This window comes from Artemia franciscana, chromosome 1, assembly GCF_032884065.1.
Source record: "Artemia franciscana chromosome 1, ASM3288406v1, whole genome shotgun sequence".
NCBI classification, from domain to species: domain Eukaryota; kingdom Metazoa; phylum Arthropoda; class Branchiopoda; order Anostraca; family Artemiidae; genus Artemia; species Artemia franciscana.
Genome location: NC_088863.1, coordinates 26,537,442 through 26,554,459, shown reverse-complemented (window position 1 = coordinate 26,554,459; position 17,018 = coordinate 26,537,442). Strand labels below are relative to the sequence as shown.

The window sequence follows — 17,018 nt, the reverse complement described above, 5'->3', positions numbered from 1 at the left end:
ACCGCTGTAATACAAAGCACTAAGTGAGGAAAATAAATCATGAGATATTTAATACACCTCAATTGGTGTCTCGCGATATTGAGATTGACATAAAGTTGTAACTCACTCAATCCAATTTTATTTTGTGAAAGGTACTTGGCATTACACCTGCTGTAGCATTCTTTCTCACCTCAGCAATACTTCAGGCACAAACACAACAAGTTATAATTTCTACTGCTTCGGCATTTGAGAAAGTAAGAGCTAGCCGATATAATATCAAACTGCTCGTTCCGTATACAATCACGAATCAAAGACACATTCCTAAGGGTACACCACCCTACACCAATTCATCATTTATCAATGGTGAAATTGCTTCAAAACTGGCTTTGGTTTATATTAGAATTGCTAGTACCATAGAATCATGGACAAATTTTTCACACCAATTTGAAATGTTTGTATTTATCTTAACTTGCATGTAAAATTATTGGAGTGCTATTCTACATTTTTTCGTTTGATAACTCCTATAGGACCTTATATGAATTGACATAGCAATCCCTATATCGAGATTCAAAACTATTAAAAACAGTGTAACCAAAAAAAAATTGGCAAAAACACATAATATCAATGTACTGTATTTATCTGGTATTCAAGATATGACTATTGTCTAAACAGTTACAGCCTATTGGGCTGCGTCCTATTTGGATGCACCCAATACCTATTGGGAAATTACCCCCTATGTCAGTATTCTATTAGACCTTGCAAAATGAAAAAAATCCAATAATTAATGTATTCAGTTTGGACTTTTTACATTTCCAAGGACAAATTCTATTGAACACCTTAAGATTTTCTTGAAATTATTCAATATTCTTATTCTTTTTAAATGTAGTCCATCAACTGTTAAAAATGGGCATTTGCTATGAATCTTTCAAACAGCAAAGAGTCTTGAATTTTTTACCTCATGGTCTGCCAAATACATTCTTCACGCCTCACATTAAAAGCTTTCTTTTGTAAAGTGGAAAATCTATTATTCAAAATCGGAAGCGAGTTCAAGATTTATCAAGCAAAAGTTGTAGTTTAAATGCACTATTATATTTGATTTTTCGATGTAGTAGTTATGATTACAGTGTATTTTACAGTATTTATTGTGACAACCCTTGATTGAACGATTTTCTAGTTGAAAATACTCTTTCTTACCTATGTAATATAGATTTCATTGCCCTAAGAGTTTAAGGCTTTAAAAATGTTGAATTTTTTTTTATTAATAAGACTTGTATGTACAAAAATAAGTATCTTTTAGATTACTTCTTAAACGTATAGGTAACCATCAGAAGCGATAAGTGGCAGAAGCTCGTCAGGATGTATCCTGGCAAGCAAAGTCAGAGTCAAATTTCCTTTAATATATCGTATCGTCACTTCATTTTTATTATATCTCTTCGCAAAGCTAATATTACCATCTTGATTTGAATTATAAAGTTCACATTTTTCAATTTACTTATTTAGAGCTATATCAAACAAGAAATTCTGGTATGAAGATTACTTTCTGTAACAGCCAAAAATAAATCAGAAGGTTTATAATCATAGTAGCTGGTACATTCACAGCAAAATCGCAATGACCAGACTCTCTTATTATTCTAAAAATTGAACCGTAGACCCGGTTCTTTCTCCCGAAACAATATAAAACCACAACGATATAAGTTTTCTTAAAAATAAACTAGAGTCACACTTAGAGTTTTATAGAATCATGCCAGGGTAAGTATTTTCCCCTTGATCACACTTATCATAGTGACAATTGAAGTATAGGTAATATCTTGTGTGAGAGTCACAAATATCTTTAAGACAGGAATTAAAGTCTATAATTTGCATTGCATTGCCAACCCTTAACCCTGATAAATGTGAATTCCTTCGTTTTGGTCCTTTTCCTAACCAATATTCTAGACTTAATTGTTCTGAATTTAGCATTCCGTGCGTGACTTTTTTAAGGTGGTTGGGCTTTACCCTTACTAACAATTTAGGTTCTTTTCGCAATAAGTTGTTTCTGATGCTAAGGTTAAACTTTAAGTCGGTTATTCTAAGATTGTTGCGAACAGGGGGAAATACAACCGCAAAGCCCTTTCACAAATTTATATTTGCTTTTGTGATCACTCGGTTTTATATCTATCTGGATTGTATCCTGTTTTAAAAAGAAAAGATTTAAAGGCTTTCAAGTCATCTTATTTTCGTTTCCTCCGATTTTATTGTATCTTCCTCCCTGGTACAAGAACAGTGATATGGTAACAAATTTTGCGGCTCCAGATTTATTAAATAAACTTAAAGTGCTACACCAGAAACTACCCGACTCGATACATTTTACTATTAACCCTTTTCATGGTCTTCTAAAATTTTTTCTATAGTAATTTAATGTGTTATCAGAAGTTTATTTTCTGTCTGTTTGCTTTATACTCCGCTGTTTCAAGTGGGTCACAAATAAATTATTATTATTATTGCGTATCATATACGCAGTTTACAGGGATTGTATATTCTACACTTTTCGTCACAATCGTCGAAAAGTATACAATTTTCACAGGATGACCAGCTGCTAAATGTATACAAATATGATGGACATGTGTAGAACATTTTTGTTGTTGACTGTGTCACCACTAATAAAAACAGACTCGCGATCAATAAAATAAATGTCTTTTAGGAGGAGGAATAATCGAGTGACGTTACAGAACGTGTTTAAATAGGGTTTTTCGACTTATTTCTCGTTGCCTTGCAAAGTTACCGTCTTAAACGGATTTCTTGTTAATGTTTAAAAGAGAATCCACATCAAAATTATGTTTTATTTCAATTAAAATGTCAATAAATTGAGTAAATGCATTTGGACAACGACCAACTGTTTCATACAATAGTCCAAAGCTGGAGGATCATTTCTCATTATTTTGTTCAGTGTTCTGTGAAAAAATATTTTCCTTTGAAAAGATAACTCTTAAAAATCATCATTTAGAATTGAACGTTTTTCCAAAGTCACTATATTCCGTATAATTTCTTGTTTCTTAAATTCAAACAGTTTTAGCCCTTATACCCTCACACCGATTATAGACTGACAAGGATTATTTCTTGCTAGTAAGAAACTCTCTCCTATTTTATATATTGATGCATGGTTCAATGAATATTTCTGTGAGTAAACTATCATTGGTGCTAGTAAGTTTAGCATCGAGTTTGTTTTTCATCAATTTATGTTTAACGTCTTTGCTGATAATCTCTGCTAGTGCCCTTTTTATTTTACTTGCGGTTTCATCGTCTATTACCATGTTTTTTTATATAGCCTCTTATTTCGATATCTAGAGAAGGTATTTTGCATGATAGGTTTGCGAGAGTAGGCTTATCTGCTTTTTATTTTTCTTTGAACGGTAATACTAGGAGGTTGGTCAGATTTATCAACGGGTAATGTTTTTCACCATCAGCAGCAAGAAGCTGACCTTCGTAATCAACCAGAACCTTTATGTTTGCATTCTGCTTCGAAATTAACTTCTCTAGGAGTGTTAATTTCACATATCCACCTCTATGAAACTTGAATTTTCTCGTTACTACAAAGAAATTGAACTTCTTAGCATCACGACAATGCACGCATACATATCCAATAGTGTTGCCATTAGCTCTTGTCTCATAATTCAAATATTTCTCTTTCTCAGCATTCAATACTACTACAAGGCTATCATTAGCGCACGTCTTCTTGGAATATTTTATCTTAATTAAAAGAAAAGATGTAGATGTTTACTCTTCGGATGCAAAAACAACACAGAATCAAATCGCATGATCAATCAAGTCATGCGAGATTACGTCATCCTCACATAAGTGAACAAACTGTGTTACGTACCAATCAATAGCACACAAACACTATTACGTAAAACCCAAAGTAAACATGGTTTGGTCGGGTGCTGAAGGCTTTCCTTAGCCCTCGCCAGTTTTTATGTAATTAACACATGTGTCGTTTGGAAAACATTCTCTATTCAGTAATTAAAACTAGCATATATTTGCAATCATTCCCTATTACGTAATTAAAACCTGTAACTTGAAGATCTGTGTGTTGTGGAGAGATCGTTGTTAAATTTCTTTGTCATGCTAAGGCATTAAACGAAGAAAATAGTAGTGGCTATGGGTCAAACAAAGACTATTATGTGGATACTGTTGTGGTGCTGCTGTGAGTTGTTAGTACATCAGTAGTAGAGCTACCAGAGCTATAAGAAAAAAACACCTCACACACACCAACAACATTTTACTTTTAATCTTCCATTAAAACCCTGATTTGATCAAATGACAAGAGCAGCCCTTTAAGTATTTATTCATAGCATCATCAATCCACTATCCTATTCCACACGAACAAGTATGTTGCATATTTACTATTTAGATAAAAACAAGAGCTAAGAGCTCATATGGCACTTGTGACGAGGTTGGAAGAGCCAATAGCCTAGAGCTCATACGGCGTGAGCTCTAGTGAAATTCTAAGAATCAATAGATTGATTTAAAAGGAAACTCAGGCGTTTAATGCTGGTCGGAATTTAAAGGAAGAGCTCCGAGACAGGGTCCTTCTAAATATCAAAATTCATTAAAATCTGATCACCCACTTGTATTTAAAAAATACCTCATTTTTTCCAACTAATCCTCTCCCTTCAGTCCTCCAGATGGTCAAATCGGGAAGGATGACTTTATCAAGTAAGTTTGTGCAGGTCCTTGACACGCCTACTAATTTTCATCGTCCTAGCACGTCACGAAACAGCGAACTCGTCAAAGCACTGGACTCCCTTCCTAAATTTCCCAAAGAGAGTAGATCCAGTCCGGTTATGTCAGTCACGTTTGTACGACATTGGCTTGTTCTACCCACCAAGTTTCATCCTGATCCTTCCGCTCTAAGTGTTTTCTAGGATTCCTGGTTCCCCCCCCTCTGACTCCCCCCAACGTCACCAGATCTGATTGGGATTTAAAATAAGAACTCTGAGACATGGGTTTTTTTCTAAATATCAAATTTCATTAGGATTAATTCGCCCGTTCTTAGGTTAAAAATACCTTAATTTTTCCGTATTAATACCCCCCCACCACTGCCCCAAAGAGTGCGGATTCAATCCGATTATGTCAATCACGTATCTAAGACTTGTGCTTATTCTTCTAACCAAGTTTCATCCTGATCCCTCCACTCAAAGTATTTTCTAAGATTTTAGGTTCCCCCTCCGACTCCCGCCAATGTCACCGGATCCGGTCGGGATTTAAAATAAGAACTCTGAGGCACAAAATGCTTCTAAATATATCAAATTTTATGAAGTTCTTATCACTCGTTCGTAAATTAAAAATACTTTATTTTTTCTCATTTTTCCGAATTAACCGTCCAGCCACTCCTCACCCCCCCCCCCCCACCCCAGATGGTCAAATTGGGGAAACGAATACTTCTAATTTAATCTAGTCTGGTCCATGGTACTCTTGCCAAATTTCATCGCCCTAGCGTATCTGGAAGTGCCTAAACTAGCAAAACCGGGACAGACAAACCGACAGAATTTGCGATCGCTATATGTCACTTGATAAATACAAGTGCCATATAAATTAGTTATTTTTATCACATCATCTTTGGACCATTTGAATTGTTTTGTATCCCTTCAACATCTAGCAGATTTCATTCTAAAAACGAAGTCAGTTTAATTATTAATAATCATTGGAATTTATTTTTCTCGACTCTGCCAGAACCCACACCTATAGTCAATGTTTTCATTGACAATAGTCGATGAAAACATTATTAAGTATACTAAGCAATAAAATGGAATAGACTTAACTTACTTCTAGCAAGAAAAAATAGGAAGAAAAAAAAAGAACTAAAGCAAAGGTTAAGGGTCACTTACAAACCAAAAAGGAGATTTTTTTTCGGAGAAACCGTTAGCGCAAAAAGAAAAGGAGAGAAATTACGAAAATGCCCAAGAAGTAAAACAAAAAAGATGTCAAACAAAGTGAAGATCCGAATAAGTCTCGGTTGACTCATTAATGCCGAGATAAAAAAAAGCAATTTTTCAGTTTTATGGTGTCCCACGCAATTTTCCAAGTTGGTAACATTTGTATTGCCACGACGGACATGTATTGACAGAAAAAAGAAAAACTTGATCCACAGGCTGTTATCAACCCAAAGCTTACAATCTAAAGATTCAAAAATAAAACTGAGCCCTTACTATTGCAACTGTTTCCTTATTTCTTAAATTAAAAGTCTCATTTTTAAAAAGAAATTTGAATATTTTCTGAAACAAAAGGAGTGAATTTGTTTTTCAGCTCTTATGCTTTCCTGCAAAATTATCTAAATTTATTAGTTTTGAATTATCGCAATCAATTGGTCTGCCCCAAAAAAAGTCTAAACAGGTCCATGTTTATGGACCATAAATTTACAACTTTAAGCTGTGCACAAAAATGGAGGAAGAAAAGAACTTTAGTAGTTCAACATGCCAACAGTTTGTTTGCAATTTGTATTATACGATAGTTTATGATGGCGCTATTTTAGCGCCTCTGAAAGAATTAAATAACAAAATAGTTTTTCAACTGAAAGTAAAGAGCGACATTAAAACTTAAAACGATCAGAAATTACTTTGTATATGAAAGGGGCTGCTTCCTCATCAACGCCCCGCTCTTTACGCTAAAGTTTGACTCTTTCTCTCAACTCTACTTTTCAAAACAGTAAAAATTATGCTTCAACATCTCCACCCGCAAGATTGTGACAGAAAAAAGAAAGCAAGACATAAAAACAATTTTGTATAAGGATTATGGCAAATTCCCGCACTATAAAATTTACCCTGAAAAGTTAACCCCAGGAAACTTCCCTCCCCAAGAAAAATTCCTCCATGGAAAAATGTCTCCTCCCCATGGAAAATATACGAATACTTCACAGTAAAACATTTTATGCGTAAACAATGGGTGATAACTTAACGATAATTTCCATGGGGCTCTGGAAGGGATGCTATATCTGAAAGCACAGTTATTTGGCCTTTCAACTATGATCAATAAAATAGCTATCTCAAAATTTTAATCGCGTTTGGGAAAAAAGGGGCGAAGGAGTTGCCCTCGAGTTTTTTTTGTTCACTTAAAAAACTTCACTAAAACTTCTAATTTCTCTTAGAATGAACCCTCTTTCAGTATTCTAGGACCACTGGGTCGTTACGATCATCCCTGGGAAAAAAAGAAAGAAAGAAATGAACACGCATCCGTGTTGTTTCTTTTTTTTCATCAAAATATAGAAAATTCTGCATTTTTATGGATAGGAGGTTGAAACCTTTACAATAAAGTTCGCTGATACGCTGAATCAGATGGTATGATTTCGCGTGATTTCGACTTCTAAGACCGTTTCCCCTTTTTCAAAAATTAGGCAAATTTTCTCGGGCTTGTAGCCTGTCAGAGATATCACTAAAATTAATTAAACTTATATATTAGGAATCATCATAATAAGCTAATTGTTTTGATATATCTATTGGTATCAAAATTCTATTTTTTGGGTTTCGGTTACTATTGAGCTGTGTCGCTCCTGAATTACAGTTTGTTACCACGAAATATCTAAAATTAAAACAGGCGGGGCCTTTTAATCTATTTTTCAGTAATGAAAAACAGGACAACGTCAAATATTTTTTCCAAAGGAAGAAGTAAGATACAAGTCAGCAAAAATTTTTAGATAAAAAATTTTGCAATGGGATGACAGATATATTTAAAATGGTATGTAGTAATAAATAAGGGTAACAAATTGGAATGAACAGAAAAGAAATGTTGAAATTAATGTTCTAAGAACTATAATTTTATACCAGTCCCGGTGTTTAATAAACACATTGTATAAACTCATTTCTTTCGTTTCAGGGCCCTTATATTGATTGGCTTAGCGTGGACACTTTCTTCTATATGGCTCATACCAGTTACTAGTTGGCATTTAATATTACAAAATGGTGTGCGAACCAAGAATCCAAAGACATGCGATACAGAGTTTTCTGACCATGTGTCATTCAAGGTAATTTACAACCGTATATTTTAACTTAGATTCCATAACCATTGATGATTCACAAGATGTCTAAAGCTGGTCTAAAGCATCTCAACTGGGATAGATTCGTTTCTAGAGTTGTTGAAGCCCGGGGAAAGACTATTTATAGTACCCCATCCCAACTCAAATGCAAGCAAAAAAAGCCGAATTAAAGTGAAAAATTTGATCAAAGTCGGCGCCCCCAGCCATGGCGCCTCAGGCAGCTAAACCAGTTGCTCGTTCCCCTTTGTACGGCTCTCAGCAGTGGGATGTTGTCCTATTCTTTAAATTGCAATGCGTCAGCATTTCCAAGATGTCGGATTTTTTTTCATCTTGTATCCACGTTTGTGCTACTTGAAAGAGGCAGCTTTCTTGTGGGCGTAGTACTAACTTCAAATATGCCAATTTTCTTTCTAGAACAGATCTGATAAGTGACTGGCCTTGAGGAAGATTTCCAAGTTAATTTGTCAAGTATTGTTTTGTCTGTTGCAATTTATTGAAAAGTTTAAAACTTATTTTAATCGAATTGTTTAGTGAATATAATGAAATATTGTTAATGAATCAAAAAACAAACTTTCCTATAAATCAAAATGCTTGAGGGGAGTCGACAAAATACTGATGGGTAATTTGAGCAAGATTTTAATCGTATTCGGTAATTAATATTTGCAAACTATAATACTGAAACTATATAATTTGAAACTATACCCTGACTTCAGAATCTAGTAGCCTATTATAGCCTGATGTAAGATAGATTGATTCCTGAAGTCTATATTACGGTTTGTTAGTTTATGGTTTCGAATAACCCTAAAATGTGTTACCGTAGTTTAGAACGTATACTACTAGCTACGTGTATTGATCGTAGGATTGGGCAGGCCATTAAGTTCTTTTGTGAACCCATCTCATTTTGACATTTTACTTAAATAAGATTTTTTTTTTGCTCGAGTCTTTGAGGAAAAATTTATTGTAAACTAAAAGCAATCGATGAAATTGGTGGTGAAAGACTATTGAGCACTTCGTAAATTAGTTTTTATTTTCTCCAAGCTACATAAGGAGTTATTTACTTTCGAAATGACAACGGTTTTTCTAAGTGGGATCTGTGTTTTCAGTAAAGCACTAGTTTTAATAATCCTACAAATATAGAAAAATATCACGAGACAGGTTATTTGAGCAAATTTTAGAGATATATGTTGTATAGGCTGAGAAGGCTGAGTTATGGCTGAGTTGTATAGGCTGAGTTATTGTTAGTTTTAAGTTTCAACTTCACTGTTCACTTCAACTAGGAAAACTGGGAGTTTTCCTAATTGAGGAGTTTTTGTTGTTTCTTTGATTGTTTTGTCTTTTTTTCAAATTTTCCCCAAAAAATCCAATAAGAGTGAAGTTAAAACTTTATAAAAAAATTACTACTTTGCAGTTTATGCAATATATTTTTGAAGAACTGTTTTAAATAGACTTAGTCATGGTATATACCTGGATTTGAGGAGTTCTTAAAAATGGAATTCACAGGAATTCTGTAAGTTTTAACTAATGCCCTTAGATATTCCTGAGATATTGTATGTTAGCCATTTTGACCACCTAGATGCACATAGTTTCTTTTGCTTTTGTTCAAAGTTCCATGAAATTCACGTCAGCTTAGCATCCGTAGCTGTTCTGGACATGCTACGAAGCCGCTAATTTTAGTGCTATTTTTTTACCTAAGAAAAATGCTCTTTAAGATAAAATTTACGGACGTGTATTAGGATGATTTTTTAGCTAATGGGCAATGCACAGATCCATAATATCATAAAACCTAAAAATACATTTATATTAACAGTTACTACAATACAGTGACTATAAGAATCTCCTCCTCAAAAGGAAGATTGAAGTTGAAATTTCTCTATAGCAATAAATTGTATTTTCTATTCTGTTCCAATTCCATTTTTTCAATTTTTGTCAATATTTTGTTAGATTGATTTTACTTTCTATGTTCTGTCTCGTTAATTTCCCTTAAAATGAGCCGTTAAACAGCTCTCTATGATACTCTAGAACCCCGTTAGCAGCAGGGAAACAAAACGGAATAAAGAAGACACATCGGTGCTACCCAAGCAAAAAATTAATTTTCCATGTTGTTCAAACCAGGGAATTACGATTTTCATATGTACAGTTTTCAGAGATGGCAATCCCAATCGTGTACTTTTTATTTCGATCTAATTTTTTTTCCAAAATAGTTATTTTTGAGTTGATATGGGCCAAGGTTTGTCCTTTACTAGGTGGCAGCTATGACTTAAATTATGAATGTCATGTAAATAGAATAAGAACTTCTTCTATTACAAGCTCAACGAATACTGTTTTATCAAAAACCATAGTGCAAGTAATTGCCTATTTAGTGAGAAAAATTGGCATATGATTGTACTGAAGTTATCTTTCTACTTCAAACTTTCTGTTCAGGTTTACTTTTTAACTGCTTTTTTACGAGGTCGGTTTGTTTCAGTCTCAAGTTTTTAGCAGATATGGCTCCAGTTTAATGCCTATTTTATAGGAACCACTATAAGAATATTATCTTGGAAAGTAGACCCTATCTCTAATAAAAAAAATATAAATCTCTAATATAATCTCTAAATCTCTAATATCCTATATCCTATATATCCTATATAATAAATAATATATAATATATAATAATATAATAATAATAATAAATAATATAAAAAATATATTATTTAATAATATAATAATATAATAATAATAATATAATAAATAATATATAATATATATCCTATATATAAATAGGATATATCCAATATCCTATATAATAAATCTCTAATATCCTATCTCTAATATAAAAAAGAATTGAATTTTTATGCCGATTCCAAATACATAAAATTCATTAGATTTAATGCTATCCATCCAAAGCAAAGATCCTAAGAAAAATTGCCTGCTTTTTGAAAAAAGGAATAAAACCCCCAATAGGACGAGAGATCTTGGTGGAAATCGCACCACCAGATTCGTTATATATCAGAGGACCTTACTGTAGAGGTTTCTAGATTCTAACCACATAAATGTCGAATTTCGTAAAAAAAAATTTTACCAGGAGAAATTCACGGATGCGTGTTTATTTGTATTTTCTTTTTTACCTGGGTAATCGTATCGAACTAATGATCATAGTAGATCGGGACAGGGCTTCTTGGAACGAAAAATCCTCAGTTCAAGTGCCCTTTTTTAGTTACCAAAAAGATTGCAATGCGACTAGTCCCTCCTTCCACACTTTTTTTCCCATAAGACATCCAATCAAAATTTTAAGATGGCCATTTGATTCAGAAAGGGTGAAAGGTCCTATAACTATGCTTCGGGGATGACATGATCCCCCACAGTCGCTGGGGAAAGAGCTTTAGGCTTTGGAATTTCTCTATTGGGAAGAGCAATTTGCCTAATGAGAAATATACAGAAATTTTTGGAGGGGTAATCCTTGTTGCAGGGAATTTTTCACAGGAAGAATTGTTTTTGGGGAGGAAAGTTTCTAAAAGAAATTTGACAGGCGGAAGGGGGGGGGAAGGAGAATTCTGTGAATGATATGAAAAGATGTCAGAAATTAAAGATTAAAAAAACAAGTTTTTTCATGTGCAAATAAGAAGCAAAAATTATAACTTAAAAAATTAGAAATTGTTCCGTATATGAGGTATAGTTTAACTTTGTGCCATAATTCTTGCTGAAAAATTGCTGAAACACAAGGGCCTTTGAATTCGAATGAAAATAATTTTTAAAAAGACAGATCCCTTAATATACAAAACAATTTCTATTTGTTTTAAATTCTAATGCTGCTCTATCCTTTATTGGATTTTTTTAGTCAATTATAATTAAACTACTTTGCGTTTAAACCTTCGTCCTTAGGAACTGGGACTAAAATTCCAGTTTTAGCGTTAAGAGTAAAGGAATGAGGAGAAAGCAGCCCCCTTATATACACAATGATTTATATTTGTTCTGAGTTTGAAAGCCAATGTTTACTTTCATAAAAGGAAATAAATAAAAATAAATTTTCTGGCTAGAATACTGGCAGAAACGACAATTACAAAGAGTAGAAACGAAAGGGAAGAACAAAGAGATAAGCGTTTAAAAGATAAGCAGTAGCAACTCTTACAACAAGTCAAAAGACGAAAGTGAAGAAGAAAGAAATATGCGGTTACAAGACATGTGACAACGAGGGTCAGAAAGTATCAAAAATAAAATTGAAGAACAAAGATGACGTTCTTACCAGTTTCATAATGCATAGAGAACAAAAACCCAAATTTACAAATGCTCAAAATGAAGAGACTGGACTATCAAATGGGACAGTATCTAAAGGACGACCTGAGAAATGTATATTCACCGGTGAAAACGAACAACTTAGACCGTCAAATTTGACAAGACTAATCCAATCAGCAAAGCCAAAGGGCATTGAAAAAATGTCTGAAGTAATGACAAACTAATATGAAGATAAAAGAAATATATTATTAGAATAATTGTGATAATGACCATTACAATAATTCAAAAACGAAACTGAGTAACAAGGAAATATGCGGTTAAAAGATAAGTGGCATTTAGAATTAAAACGAGTCAATAACGAAAGTGAAGAACAAAAAAACTGTGGTTACAAGATATGTGACAACGAGGATTACAGTGAATCAAAATGAAAATGAACAAAAACGAAATATATGGTTAGAAGATAAACGACAGCGAGTACAAAGAAATATATGGTTAGAAGATAAGTAGCAGCGAGAACTACAAGTGACAGCAACAATCAGAACGTGTCCTTGATTATTGGCCCAGTTGTTTAAGGCTTCATTGTACTGGGGATCTCAGGTCTTATGTTAGATTCCAACAACACACAAAAAGACTTTGCTGTCATTGGATTAAAAGGATTCCCTGAATCAAAACCCATCTTGCGTAATATCTATCATAACAAGTCTCAAAAAACAAATCTTGAATACAAAAAAAATATTCAAAGAAAAATAAAACGCCTTGAAGAAAAGATATATCCTTTAAAACATTCTGTAACACTCACGGGTGCGCAATAATTCATCCTCAGTTCCATCCGGGGATTTCCCGCTTGACGAAAAAATCTTGAAGAAAAGCGTCCTCAAGAAAAATGGTTTAAAAAACGTCTTGAAATAGTTTGAAACGTCTTGAAAAAGGTCTTGATAAATGTCTTGAGGGGAAAATGACTTGACGGGTACCTCACCCTGAGGTTTTTTCTCACCTGACTCCTTAAGTTCTTAAACAATTAACTTTTACGTAAAAACTAAGGAAATTTCGAGGAAAGAACATCACGTTTTACGTAATAAACAGGTGTATATAACAATTCAAAATCAATAACCTGTGCTGATTGCTAGGGACCCAGAGCTGGCTGCAATAGGCGTGCTGATCGTATCCATTACCCCCATACTACTTTCATCTTATTTACCCATTTCTACACAACGCATTTCTACACAACATTGCCCACCTACTGCCCTCCGTAGTAACATCCCATTAAAAGAATTTTCTCAAAGATTATGCCTTAAAAAACTCTTGAAATAATGGTTATATAATTAATTTTGATATTCCAGACCCCCTCCTAATAAATGTTTCGGAAGGTAAGGTTTTTCAGCGATGATAATCAAGCTCGTAGCATTGTTCTACGAAAAATAAGCTTGAATATAAAAGAATGGGGATTGAAAAAGGGAGAAGTTCATCTCCTTCTAATTTAAGGAAGCCTTGGATCAAGCAGCTCAGGGAAAAAACTATTATTGAACAGTAAACCTCGTAAATATAAAGTATAATCTGAAAAACAAAGTTTCGTCGACTTATTTCTATATACTATCCCCTAAATCAAAGTAAATGCCCCTCTCTACAGTATATTTTATTACTTGCTACATGGAAGGAAACTGTTTTTATTTCTTTCGATCACAGCCTATGTAAAGTTCCACACACTACCACCTAAATCAGAATAAATACCCATTTCTACACTATATTTTGTTACGTGAAAAATGGAAGCAAACCACTTTTAGTTCTTTCGATCAAAACCTATATAAAAGTTCAATATATATACCACCTAAGGTATAATTATTTGAAACATGAGGAACGCCCCTCTCTGCAGTATTTTTGCTTACGCTCAACTTGGAAGCAAACCGCTTTTATTTCTTTCGATCACAGGCTATATGAAAATTCAATATACGTAAAACTTAAAACAGAATTATTTGAAACCTGAGAAATGCCCCTTTCTAGAGTATATTTTCTTACGTGCAAAGTGGAAGTTAACGGTTTTTTCTTACGATCACAGTCTATATAAAAATCCGATATACGTACCAACCAACAGTCCATAAAATCTTTGATTGCTAACACGCGCTGGCTGGAATTGTTTAATGATGGTTTGTATAGATAAACAATTAACTACGGTGTAAAATCAGGTGGCTTGCGTTCTGGAACAACGCATTGTATAGAATCTTTTTCCTGGAACATAATAAAATCAATTGCTTGTTGGCGCAGATGTCCAAGGCGCCATTTTTGGGGAAAATCTTGGGCCTTACGTTCGATTCCTATAGTGGAAAAAATATTTGTTGTCATAGGATTATAAAGGTTCCCTGAATCAAGACATATCTTGCGTAAACTCTTTCATAACATCTCTCGAAGAATTAATCTTGTAACAATAAAACTCGAAGAAAAAGAGCGCATTGAAGAAAACTAAAGTTTTACATTACGCCGACGTGTGCGCAATACATCCTCCTCAGTTATATCCTGAGGTTCCCTGCTTGACTGGCATCTGCAAAAGCAAGTCTTAAAGAAATCTTGAAGAAAAACATCTTGAAGAAAAATGTCTGAAAAACTTCTTGAAATGTCATGAAAAGTCTCAAAATGTCTTGAAGAAAAATCTCTTAAAATCGCCTTTAAATGTTTTGAATCGTCTTTAAGAATGTCTTGAGGAGAAAATGTTTTGACTCGCACCTTGCCCTAAGAGTTTTTTCTACTTGGCCTCTTAGGTTTTTAAACCATTAGCTTTAACGTATCTACCAAAGGAATTTCGGAGAAAAAACATCCAGTATTACTTAAAAATCAGGTATACTAATAAATCAATAATCAGTAACACCTGCTGGTTACTAGGGACCCAGAACTAGTTGCTATGGGCGCGCTGGTCGCATCCGTAGCTCTCATGCTACTGATATATTACAATTTAAATCTAAGCGGGAAAAAATTCTAGTAGCACTTACTCCCCCTCCCTCCTTCGATAAATTACTGTGGCGGCTCTTGGCCCCCCACCTTTCTCTATCCATCTATATACCGGTAGATATGGGAATGTAATCTTTTATGTTATGCAGAAAAAAGTATTCTGTGATAAGAGGGATATTTTAACCCCTAGCACCAGTGTTAGACTCTGACTCCAAAAATATTCTCGAGGATCAAGAGGTATCAAAGATTAATATATACCCCCTCTCTTCCCTAAGCTTCCTCTTTTTTATTTTCTTGATTACGTGCATCTCTTGGAATTAATATACCGCCGCGTGGCAATACTGTCTCTGAAGTTGGGTACACATTTTTTGTACAATGCTAAATCGATTGGCTGTCTCAGAATTATCATCTACTAGTTTTTTGTTGTACTTTGGGCCAAAATTGTCATTTTGTGCCGCAAAATGGTTGAAACGTAACTTTGGTGCGGCACAATACTTTTGCTACTAAATCCTTTTGTTACTAAAGTTCAATAGAATTTTCAGTGCCCTTTGTGGGAAACCCTTTTCTCGATATTCTAGAACCACTGGCTCTACATTATCACCTCCGAAGGTAAAAAAAAAAAAAAAAAAAAAAAAAAATAACAAGAACCGAATAAACAAATAAACAAAACTAGGAATCAGTGATCACCCTGCTCGAAAAAAATACAAATTTCTCATTTTGGCATAATACCCCTAAAATAAAGTTCTCTGATATGCTTAATTCAGCATTATGCTTCATCTGATATGCTTGATAAGGTGGTATTCTTAATTTTTGATAATTGATATGCATAATTTGGCTGTATTTAGTCAATACTACAAACCCGGGGATATTTTTCTCCTTTTTCACAAATAGACTGAGTTTTCTAAGGCTCGTAACTATTGTTGGGCTAGTTGAAACTTAATAAATTCCGCAAGTTTGAAATTAACTAAGAATTTGATTCTTTTAATGTGTACATTGCTATCAAACCTCCAATTTTAGAGTTTTGGTTTTTATTTGCACGAGTTGCTTCATTCGTACATGGCTGACAACTTTATAATATATAAGAAAGAAAACAAAACCCGATATTTCCACTTAAATGTCAACAAAACCCAGTTCGTGGCAAAACTTACCCCCCTCTCCTTAGAAACTGCCTCGTAACACTTACCCCCTCCCTGCTCCACCTTTTGTACAGGTGAGCATATGAATGCAATCTTTTATTTTACGAAGAAAAGCTGTCTGCAATAAGAAGGAACTTTCAGCCTGCACCACCTATGCTCATACTCATTCCTAATAAAGAGACATTTGAGAAAAATTCATGGCTTACCCTTAAATCCTCTTCTACGTTTATCTGAAGTCTCGCGAAGAGTTAAAAAATTGTGGAATAAAATGAATTAATGAGGTATTAGGCACACACACCCCCTACCTATGCAATGACCCACCGGCCCTCCTGCATAATAGCTGATGCAGGGTTATACGCTGCTGGACATAATTTCATCTAGCATCAAGTGAAAGAACATAGTTAAATGAAGCTTTAAAATAAATTTCTATTTTTACCTATTTATTTTTTATGAACAACATGACTCTTTAATAACGAATACGTTACCGCACGGCATTGCTTCTTCTGAAACTTGGAGGTTCAATGTATAAACACGCATCCGAATTTTTTTTTTATCAAAAGAGAAGAAAAAAATCTTAAATTCAACATTTTTGTAAAAACTTAGAAAATTCAAATTTAGAAAAGGAGTAAATAGAAGGAATTTGAAAGCGGGAGAAACATGGGTGAGAAAGGAAATCAGGGGGAAAGGGGTTTTCCCTTTTTTGAAAATCAGGCAAATTTTCTCAGGCTCTTAGCTTTTGATGGGTGACTTTA

At 34.0% G+C, this 17,018-nt stretch overlaps 1 protein-coding gene across 2 annotated transcripts in view; it reads left to right on the top strand.

Annotated features, from left to right (window-relative positions):
- The window catches only part of LOC136027606 (histamine H1 receptor-like), a 196,157-nt gene that overhangs the window by 175,016 nt on the left and 4,123 nt on the right, over window positions 1-17,018 (top strand). For both annotated transcript variants that reach the window (XM_065705023.1, XM_065705030.1), the window contains one exon: window positions 7,825-7,972. In XM_065705023.1, coding sequence (XP_065561095.1) covers window positions 7,825-7,972 — 148 coding nt within the window. The remainder of the gene's footprint in view (window positions 1-7,824; window positions 7,973-17,018) is intronic.